The sequence below is a fragment of the Telmatherina bonti genome (assembly GCF_933228915.1).
Source record: "Telmatherina bonti genome assembly, chromosome: 18".
Lineage (NCBI taxonomy): Eukaryota > Metazoa > Chordata > Actinopteri > Atheriniformes > Telmatherinidae > Telmatherina > Telmatherina bonti.
Genome location: NC_136616.1, coordinates 11,355,514 through 11,366,829, shown reverse-complemented (window position 1 = coordinate 11,366,829; position 11,316 = coordinate 11,355,514). Strand labels below are relative to the sequence as shown.

Sequence of the window (11,316 nt, the reverse complement as noted above, 5' to 3'; positions counted from 1 at the left end):
TTCTCCTCGGAGAAACCAAGCTCAGTTTTCTTTCCTTTTTTTTTTCTTTTTCTTTTCTTTTTTTTTTTTTGCCAGTTTTCTGTATCATTGTAAAGCCCATTAAAGTGTTTTAAACCGCTGTTGCAAAGAAATAAATGTCAGCCTGCCTTTTGTGTAACTGCTTGGTGTTGATTGTGAGATGAACGCGCTGAGTCATTGTTCTGAGGGTTTCTGGGAGTTAAGGTCGAGCTTTTGGCAGAGAAACGAGCGTCGGAAGACGAGAACAAAACCTCCTGGGAAGGTGATCTCATGAAAGCAGAAAGCTTTTCATTTCAGCTGCTTCTGTTAAACACTGGAGGGTTTTCAAAGGACCCCCTGCTCCAATCAGACACTGTTGGATCCAAAAACACCGTTTGGTTGCAGGTTTAGTTCGCATGTTATCACAATCAGCCAATCAAATGGCAACTACACATTTAGTCAGGCAGACGTGGTCAAGATGACTTGGTGAAGGTCAAACTGACCATCAGAATGAGGAAGAAAGGAGATAGAAGTGACAGAATGTGGATTGGTTGGTTGTTGGTCTGAGTGTTTCATTAACTGCTGATTTACAGGGATTTTCTGGTTTATAGGAAACTGGGGATGATGGGATGGCAACAGGAAACTTAAACAGCCACTGGCTCCAACCAAGACATTCAGAATAGCATCTCTGAACTCACAACATGTCCAGCTTTATGCCGCATGTGGTTCAGCAGCAGAAAACCGCACTGGGTGCCCACCAGAGTGGAACCAGAAACGGAGGCTGAAATTCACACAGACTCACCAAAACTGGACAACAGAAGGTGGAAAAACGTTGCTGGTCTCCATTTCAGCTGCAGGTTTATATAGAAAGGTCAGAGTTAGGGAGAAAGATCATGAAAGCAGGGATACATCCTGCTCCTGGTTGTGTGAGGTGTGGGAGATGCTTTCTTGGTTCGTTTGAGGCCTTTAGTTCCACATGTCAGGTATGATCCCAGGCAGAATAATTCAGCTCTTCCCAGAGCTGGTGAGGGGAAATGTTGAAGTAAATCCCATAAAACACAGTAGAACAACTATTTTAGCTGACATGTGGCATTCAGACTCATCAAACTGACCGACAACAGACCCGTCTGCCTCTGGTCTTCATCCTCCATCTCAGAGGAAACCCGTGTCAACTCTCATTACCTCCAGACTGACAAGCCCACATTCCTGTTCAGCCAACATTTACATGAGGATTCCTGATGTTTGCAGAATACCAAATCATTTTCACAATGTTCAGTGAGAAACGATGGTGTTTAGTGCTGCAAATGAATGAAATGAAAAATACTTTATTAATCCCCAAAGGGAAATTCAATATTGTTGTATATAATTAATTTGAGGAGGTTTTGTTCCGGAGGCTGATGGCTGCTGGCAGGAATGATCTTCTGTATCTTTCAGTCTTACATCGGACCTGAAGAAGCCTCTCATTGAACACACTTTGTTGTTTCATCACTGTGTTGTGGAGAGGGTGTGAAGAATCCTCCATCATCTTCATCAGCTTGTGCAGCATTCTTCTTTGGACAATCAGCTCCAGCAGCTCCAGAGTTACTCCAAGCACAGAACCAGCTTTCTGGATCAGTTTGTTGATTCTCTTCAAGTCTCTGGTTCTGATGCTACTACCCCAGCAGATGCTGCAAAGCTGACTGCTCTCTCCACAACAGACTTATAGAAGATAAGCAACATCTTGGTGCAGACGTTAAACCATCTCAGCTTTCTTAAGAAGTAGAGTCTGCTCTGACCTTTCTTGTAGATGTAGTCAGTGTTGCATTTCCAGTCCAGTTTGTTGTCCAGCTGAACTCCAAGATACTTGTATTCCTCCACCACCTCCACCTCCTCTCCCAGGATGGAAACAGTGCTTTGTTTATTCTTCTTCCTCCTGAAGTCAACAATCATCTCTTTTGTTTTGCTGGTATTTAATATGGTGGGTGACGGTTGTTACCGCACCATTTAACAAACTGACTGACCAGTACTCTGCTTCTTGTCCATCCCTGATACACCCCACAACTGCAAAGTTTTCAGAGTATTTCTGCAGATGACAGGACTTTGTACTGGAAGTCTGAGGTGTACAGAGTGAAGAGGAATGACCAGAGTACAGTTCCTTGTGGTGCACCAGTGCTGCTGACCTCCATCTCAGACACACAACCTTTCAGTCTCACAAACTGTGGTCTGTTTGTGAGGTAGTCATAGATCCAGGTGGTTGTGGAGGTATCCATGAACAAATGTCGGTCAGTGTTTAAACACAGTTCAGAGGGAGATGGGAGATTATTTTTTTGACCTGGCATCACTAATAAACACAACAGCAGGGATGGACGACGGCAAAAACAAACGTGGACCCTGTCAGATATACTGACTTAGTGTGGAGGTGAATCCAAACTTTTATTCATTCCCTTGTCAGAAAACTGATCAGTCACAAATCAAAAGAGCAGAAAAAAGGTTTCAGATTTAGAAATGAGAAATTCTTACCTTTCATCGTGTTCATCTTTCTACAACACCAATCAGCTGGCAGCAGTTCTTTATGAGCCTGATAAAGAAAAACACTTCCCAATTCCCTTTTTATGAAACTATAATAGTTTTTTTCTGATTGGTTTAATTAGAAATCATTCAGAAGTCTTGTCTCTTGGCAGGAAGTGATCTCCTCCACCTTTCTGTGAACTTGAAGAAGCCTCTGACTGAACACACTTTGTTTCCTCAGCGGATTCTGGATCTTCCTTAAAGGGGTTCCATGATGCTATTTGGAGATTTCTGGGCTTTTTACAGAGTTAAATACTCATCAGATAAGTGAGCAGCGCAGTTTATTTTATTTATCGTATATCACATGTTTGAGTTTTGTTTTCATGGTTTTTCATGTCGCACCATTTCATGTGTGACATGCCGCACATGAAATGCTTCTTTGTCTGTGAGGAAAGGCTACATTTGTTCACATTTCTGAATAAAAAAAACTAGACAGGAGTTTGTTTTTGGGAACCTCAGTGTTGCAACGATGTTTTTACGAGTAACCGGCACTTTACTGAAGACTGCTGGATAAACAAGGGTCAGTATGATGGAATTTGCTACCAAGCTTTCGCCCAAGAGGAGGGTCTGTTAAAATAAGGATCACTTTTCTGGCCCTGAGACACAAGCTGTAAGTAAAACTGAATTACTCAAAAAACATGGTTTTTTTATTTTGATCAGGCTAAAAAAAAAAAAAAAACCCAGGGATATGCTACATGAAACAATAGATGTAGAAGGAGGGATGCTACAAACATGATGCCCGTATAAAAAACATCCCGGTGATGAGCTATGTGAAACATAGATATAGATGGCATCGTGGTACATTTGCCACGTGTACACCTATTAACAGGGACATTTATGATTATATAAGGTGAGTGAAAACAGCAAACGACATTATTTCAGACTAAAGCTGGAAAGCTTTACTTCGAAACAGATAAATCCTGCTGCATTTGTTGCTGTGGTTTGCCAAGTTGTTCAGTCTCAACTTCGGGGTCGGATTCGAGCTCGAACAGGTACGGTTGTATGTTTGGTGTTATTTCCATACTAACTACTCTGGTTTGTTGACCATTTCTGGCTGCATTTCTACAAAGAAAACTGCTGATGTGCACATTCCTGACAACTACTCCTAGCAGTTGACCAACCAGACGCAGCCCACAGCAGGGGAAGGCGGAGCTTCTCTTTGTATTTGTTTCTTACAGATACAGAAGCTGAGAGCGGTCGTTTTCAGAAATTGTTTTTTTTTCCCAGTTGTTACTTCCAGATAACAAGGAGCGTTTCCTCCTGATCATGGGATGATGATCTCGTTATCATGGCATAACCAACTTTGTTTTCTGCAGGATAATGAGATAGTTATCCTGTTATCACGACAAAACAAAGTTGTTATCCTGTGATCTTGTGATAATGGTGATGGCCTGGGTGGTCTTGGTTGGGGGTAGCCCTTTGTGTAGAGGCTCCCTGAGAATATCGTTTCCTTATCTGGTGCACATCTGGTGCAAATGCACCTGGCCATTCAACTTCTTTTAACTGTTACAGGGCAAATAGGGCATGGGTGAGGGTGGTTGTGGGTGGGTGAAAGGGGATGTGTATGTGTGTTAGTGTTTTATCTATTTTTATCTATTTTGATGTAAATTGTTTTATAATGTAAAGCACTTTGTATTGTTGTTAAGCACGAAAAGTGCTATATAAATAAAGTTTGATTTGATTTGATTTAATGGTGTTACAAAAAAAAACATGCCACCATGACTGGAGTCAGCTTTTGTTGGTAGAGGCTGATCTGAGAGGATTAATATGAAAAGAATAAAGAGATTTAATTATTTCTTGCTCTTCTGGACTTGCATATAAAAATAAATTAGCCCGAAATGTGCATAATGAAGCCACTTTTAGGAGGCAGGGCGAAGAAACTGCATTTTGAACATTTGAACACAAAAAATCTCTTTCTTTTTGTGGAGCAGGTGATGAAATGGTGAAATGTTGGAAGTGCAGTACAGAGATGTATTTACTCAACATGAATCACAAAAAATTTAACCACAAACAGAAACTATTCCAAGTTTTCCAAAGTCCTTTATGTAATTCAGAGCAGTTTTTTCCTTCACATAAACACACAGGACCGTTTGTTATCAGCTGCTTCCTGCACAGAATCAAAAGCTTTCATATGAGAAAACGTCTCCTCTTCGCTGGTGAAAGTGGTTTTTAATAAATCCATTTTCTGTGACCAGTTATTTTCTGCTGGAACTGTGCAGCTCTTCAAGCACCGGAGTACACAAGCAGAATCATAAGACACTTTAAACATAATGCCCGCTGATTATTTCAAGCAAGCACCTAAACTTATACCATGGTCTGGGTGAATACTCGATTCTGATTGGCTGCAGGTTGTCGTTTAAAAAATAATATTGGGCACCAGTTAAAAATAAGTTCTGTCAAATAGTTAGCGAGAAACGGGCATAAATAATATCTGGACTGACAACGTCAGACATGACATACACATGATAAACATCCTCCCCCATTTCCTTCATATTGTGAAGAAATATGCATTTCAGGCAGAAAATAATCATATTTTCACTGGAATCCGTTGGATTTTGTTGGAATCGAAATCACTGGATTTCACTGGAATCCAACGGATTTCCGTTGGACTTCGCTTAGGCGCGTCTGACAGTTCACGTCCCCGCGTCGTCTATTAATTTCTGATAATGGACACCTTGTCGGGCATTATCCCTTACATATTCCAGTAATAACTGTATATATGGACACATTAACGTCTCCAATCATGTTTTCCCAAAATTCAACCAAATTAAATATGCAGATATTTAGAGCATTTTACACAGAAACAGTGTACTTTCCTTATAAGTGGAAAAAAAACCCAAAAAAACAATAATAGTTTTTAAATTGTTTAATAGTTTAGAGGACTTCATTTAAAGAAAGATCAAAACTCAGCTCTGAACTCAATCTTTCCAGTTAATGTGCTTCTGTTTCCTTTTACACTTTATACAGATTATCTAAAATATAAACATCATTTGGTAAATATGGAAGTGTTATCACACATTCTGTTCTCTGTAACCATAAACTGCTTTTGGTTCCTGATGTTTGAAATACCGTAAACCTGTTGGAAAGAAATGGAAACAAAATCCCAGAAAAACATCAGACAGCACTTCTGTTTAATGCAGATTATTGAAGTTGCTTGAAGAGCAGCACAGATGTGGAGAAGACAGTGTTGGGATTTTCTAAAAAAAAAATCTACAAGATTTGGGAAGTGAAAAGTTAAAAAAAATTAAAGAGATGTTTACACACTATTATATTCTGTCATTTCCTGATTGGGTGTAATGGAACTACAGTTTCCCTGAAGAAACCTCCCAAAGGGACTAATAAAGTTGTCTAAAATATGCTGGCAAAAGATTTATAAAACAAAAAAACAAATTTATGCAATATTTAAGTGCTTACAGCTGAAAATCTTAAAATGTGGGTTGTTGTAGCTTAACCAGCAGCCCTCTTTTCATTTCCAGCTCGGATATAATGGAGTGTTAAAGGGGAGCTTGTTGTGTCATCCTGAGACAACCCAGACGGGTGGAGGCTGGTGAGCTTGGCATCATAAAACACACTTCAAAAAGAAACAATAAAAACTACTTCTAGTTTGTTTGAGCGCTTAACAAAAATAAATAAATAAAAGTAATAATGGAGGTTGCTAATCACGAGTATATGTTCCTTCCTATCAAACTAGAGAAAGCAAAAGATGATTTATTTTTCTGCTTTTTGTTTGACGGCAATAATTTTCAGTCCAGAGCTAAAATAATGAGTACGAAATGAAACAGCAACAGGATTTAAGCAAATACACTGTATGTTTTCAGCTAATTTGAACTTAGAACAATAAGATTTCATTATCTGGTGTTTAAGACAGTTGACATGGACGCTTGTTTTGGTTCCCAGCAATGAACAATTCTCAGCTTTGCATGTTTCTCACATAGAGATAAGTGTTTCCATTGTTGTTTTTAAATAAACGGTAATCTGTATGTCAGGTTGTTTTTGTAAAGGGGAAAAGAATACCATGAAGTGTTCCTTGAATTACTTAAAGATACTAATCAAACTTATGGGACAGTATTTTGTCGACTGAAGCAAATATGAGGCGCAGGGAGGAGCTAATTATATGCGAGGCTAGCGCTAACTACAAGAGGTTAGCTGGGTGTTAACAGTGGCTAAACGCTATGAAATGTGAAGTAGTTGTCAGATAAGCAGAAGTGGAAGAAATGTTACCTAGCTAGGTTAGCTAAGTGAGCAGAGAAGGGTAATATTAATTAATTTAATAAAGTAAGAAAGTGCTATCTAGTTAGCTAACTAGCAGGTGCTAGCTAGTTAGCTAGCCAACAGGTGTCCGCTACCCTTGACCCACAAGATTAACAAATTCATAGAATCGAACGCACCTTGATACCCAAGTAGCTGAAGTCCATTAAATATATTTTTTCCATTTTAAAAATGAACAGTCATGTTTTTACAGGTGTGCTTTAAATCTCTTGGGGCCTAGCGGCTACATACCTAGATAGCACTTATTAGCTCATGTCCAAAATTATCTTTACAGCTGAACTTGGGTTTATTTATTTGTATGTGTGCACTTTTGTTTTGTTTTCATTTTAAGTAGATTCAGACAAACCCAAATAGCAATGTGGCAAAAAAAATGCATGTAAAAAACTGCTCGGTGATTAAACCTGCTAAAGATGAACTTTAAAGTACTCAACTCAAAGAGGAAATGAAATGCACTGAAAAATGTGTTGGCATGCATCTGTTTCGTGTTTTTACCTGTTGCAACACAACAAATGTTTAGACCTGTCACTTCTTTCATCAGAAAGTGGAAATGACAAATGTTAAAACTGCTTAAATTATTCATGTTATCATTTAATAACTTCACAGACGCAATGAGTCGGATGTCAACTCCAACATCGCTGCTGTCTGAGATTGTAAGAGATACTGAAGAGTTCTAGCAATTTTTAACAGCTCAGCGAAAAATCAGGATTTCAGAGTGGAAAAACGTGTTATGTAAAAGATCTGACTCCTTTCCAGAGCTGCAGCTGCAGGAGGAACAACTGAGTGGCTATAACCAGGCTTTCAAAGGTTTCAGTCCATGCTAACACAGAAATGTAGTGCGACAGAAACAGAAATGCAAAAAATTTGGTCTGTTTGTTCCTTAAAAACAACAAAACAAAAAAGATACAAATGTGCATCATCTGGCATTTTAAAAAAAAGTCAGACATATTTGTTGTCAAAACCACCAAAAGCCTGCATGGAAATAAAAATATCTTATAATCTTCCCACTGTGGCACAAAACATGGCTCATAACAGCATGTCACAAGTCTAACCAACTTTATCAGACTGTCAAACTTCAACAGGGCAGTTTCTGCAGGTAGTCTGTCTAAGGCGCACCACATTCTTAAAGCAACATGTTTTATGTTCAGAGATTTGATGCTTCTGCTCATCAAGGTAAAACATGATCATAAAATGAATTGGCGAAAAAAACACTTACAGGTTAAATTATGGATACTGCAAAATATTTATTTTGGTCAGTTTATCTACTTGGATTTTTTTTTAAAAATTCTCTTTAAATAAAAAACAGAAAATAAGTAGCTGTGCCCATCCTTCAGAGATTCTGTCTATCTGACTCATTAACACCCTCTGGTGGTTGGTTTTAATTTCACCCTCTACCTTTAACACCGTGTTAGTAGCACCACATCATGATGTAAAAACACTGCAAACTACATCACCGCGCTGTGCTCAGTGAACACATTCAAACTGTCAAACGTTAAATAAAGGTGGTGCCAGTGGTTTAGCAGTGATGGATGCCACGTCTAACAGTGATGTTGGACGTTAACGTCTCCATTATCACAATTTTTCAAATGCAAAGCCAAGAAAAGCTTTACAACCACTGTGAAAAGCTAAGTTAACATGGTATTATTTTATATATATATAAATATATTTATGCAGAAAAGGCTAAGGAAAACTGTGATGACACCATTGGCAACTGTGACAACAAGGCCTGCCATCGTCAGACACAGGCTGCTTATGTGTCTTGTGCACTGTGGTCAGTCGGCGACTGCTTTTTCCATCGACGTCATGCACACGGCAACGTCAGCCTCTTGGATCGGCGGTACAGTCCTTCCTGCTGATGCCACAGTGCAAAGCGAGTGTTGCAGAATCGGTTATTTCATATGTTAAGGTGCCTGTCGCAGTGTGGATTCAGAGGATTTGGAGTCCAGGAGGCTGGCATGCAAACCTGCATTCGTCTCAACCCATCCCAGTGGCGCTCCAGTGCAAAGCTCCGCCAACAGGGAATAAAGCCTGGATACTTATGAGAGCAGACTGGGTAGAGTCGGTGGCTGCTATAAGCCCCTCCCCCTCTGTTGATTGGACAGTCTGTCAGAGATTTTCCACCAGCTGGTTCAGTCTCTGGACTGGTAGAACAGGATGTATCCTGACTCAGAGTTCTTGGAAATGTCCGATGTCAGACCGTAGAACTCCTCGATCGCCTGCGCGTCGATTTTCTACAACAGAACAATAAAGTTGGATTCAAAACTACATCAAGGGTTACATATCATTCATATCTACCGATCAACGTCAACAGTCTGAGCACTACTTTGGTTATTTCTCCAAAACTGGCAGCAGTTGACCAAGCACTAAAGTTGTTTTTAAATGTGCTTTAAATGCATTTTAATTAAGAAAAAAGAATATAACCACCAAGAAATAATCAACATATTTTAAGATATGTTGATTATCAAGATATTTTGATATTTGATATAAAAAAATGATAAGATATTTTGATATATTTTGATATTTTAAGATATGTTGATAATCAGGATATTTTAGATGACAAAAATGAAACCACATATTTGTCCCATTCGGAGCAGCTGTTAGATTAGATTATCTTAGCTTTAGTTTAGATTATCTTAGCTTTAGTTTAGATTAGCTTAGCTTTAGTTTAGATTATTTTAGCTTTAGTTTAGATTAGCTTAGCTTTAGTTTAGATTAGCTTAGCTTTAGTTTAGATTAGCTTGGTTTTACAAACCTTTTCTGATCGTCCAATCTGGGAGCTTTCTGACTGTTGTCCAACTCATAGCTACTTCACACAACCACAGTTAAAAAGAGCTTAAACATCCCTCTAACACAAATGTTACGGAGTCCTTGTAAATCTTTGATTATGTAATATAAATCTGTAGATAATAGTGAAGCCTCTCTGACATGAACACACACGGCTTTCCCAAACATCCACAATGAAACTTTAACTAACATGGAAAATAGTTTGGGGTCAAATAAAAAAGAGGCAGATATGAAACGCCAGCTGTGTTTCTTGTTTTGTGATGAGCTTTTCTGCTCTGAAAAAGAACTTCTGACATGGAAATAAAAGAGAAGTTGCTTTAAAAAACTGACGTTTTTTCATTTCCATGTGGTAAAATACCATACAGGCTGCGTCTCAGAGTTACACTAGAATCTTCAGCTCCAGCCAGAAGAAAGTGCAGAGCTCCAGTAAATCTCCACAAACTATTAAAATGATAAGTTTGTGTTTCTGCTTTGCTGATTCGGCAGAATCTTCCAGACCAGATGTCTGCGCAGCCTGCTTCCCATGTAGTGGAAAAGTACCGCATGCTGGCGGTGGAATCCGTTTTAAACCTCAGTCCGTGGCGATGTGGGCTGAGCTGCTCTCTGCAACGTCTCTCACTGATGTTTCTGCTGTGTCGTCCAGACTAACCAGAACCAACTGGAGGTAGACCTGGTTCAGGAGCATAATTAACTCTAGGACTGGGTGATATGACCAAAATCTCATATCTTATTTTATATCCCCATAACGATATATATAACGATGTAAAATTGTTTGTGTTTTTTGTGTCAGTCATCAGTTATGTATCAGATGTTGTCTTGGCAACGGCAGCAGTGATCTCCTTCCATTCGGGGGAACTTTGGTCGTATGACGTTTCACTGGTAAAAACCTGTTGCAGAGTTTGTATAGGGAGTTTATTATGAGCTTTCACCTCCATTTGACGCTGCTTTTGGTCATTGACTCTATTCTTTATTCTGTATTCTTTATCCTGATTCCTGCGCAGGTGATAAAATAATTAGTTTCGTCTGAGTCCGTTGTTGGGACGGTGAGCCAGTCTGTTGTCTGTTCCACGTCGGTCTTTTTATATCCAAACAGCATCTATGTGACAGAAATTTCCCCAAACTCATCAGTTTTGGTTGGCTGGTCATCTTTTAGTGAATTATCCTGCTCTAACACGTCAGCTACCCTGTTCCTCCATGTTTGTTTATGTATTGCAGCATGCCGTAAAGCATATCTTGACCAGGTAAATCGAAAGCGCCTCATATGAGACGATAGATATTTTCTATCGTCCAAACCATATATATCGTCTTATCGCCCAGCCCTAATTGACTCAAACACAAAATTCAAATTTAAAACATATTGATGAGATCTCAGACATGAGCAACACTCAGACTTCCCACTGGTACTTGGTTAAAGTTGCTTTGGCAGCAATGGCAGCTACAAGTCTTTGGAAAGACCCTACAAGCTCGGCACAGAACTGCGGTGGAGGTTTATCCCGTTCTCCTTCACAGAACTGATTCAGCCCAACCAGACCTCCTGAACAGATTCATTATTCCAGTCCAGTGAATTCAGTTACAAACATTGATGAAGCTAAAGTTAGTTGAAAGTAAAACAGCGAAGGGTGACCAGTGGTCCGCCGGATCCCGTCTACCAGCGTTTAACTAGTCCCCGTGTGTTCTTCTGGCCCGTTTTGTAATCAGTTCATTTATTACACCAAGACAACA

General features: G+C 39.4%; 1 protein-coding gene across 1 annotated transcript in view; it reads right to left on the bottom strand.

Moving 5' to 3' along the window:
- Positions 1-5,551: 5,551 nt before the first annotated feature.
- Positions 5,552-11,316, bottom strand: part of usp12b (ubiquitin specific peptidase 12b) — a 26,174-nt gene continuing 20,409 nt past the window's right edge. The window contains exon 10 of the mRNA XM_079257408.1: positions 5,552-9,041. Coding sequence (XP_079113534.1) covers positions 8,940-9,041 — 102 coding nt within the window. The 3' untranslated portion in view covers positions 5,552-8,939. The remainder of the gene's footprint in view (positions 9,042-11,316) is intronic.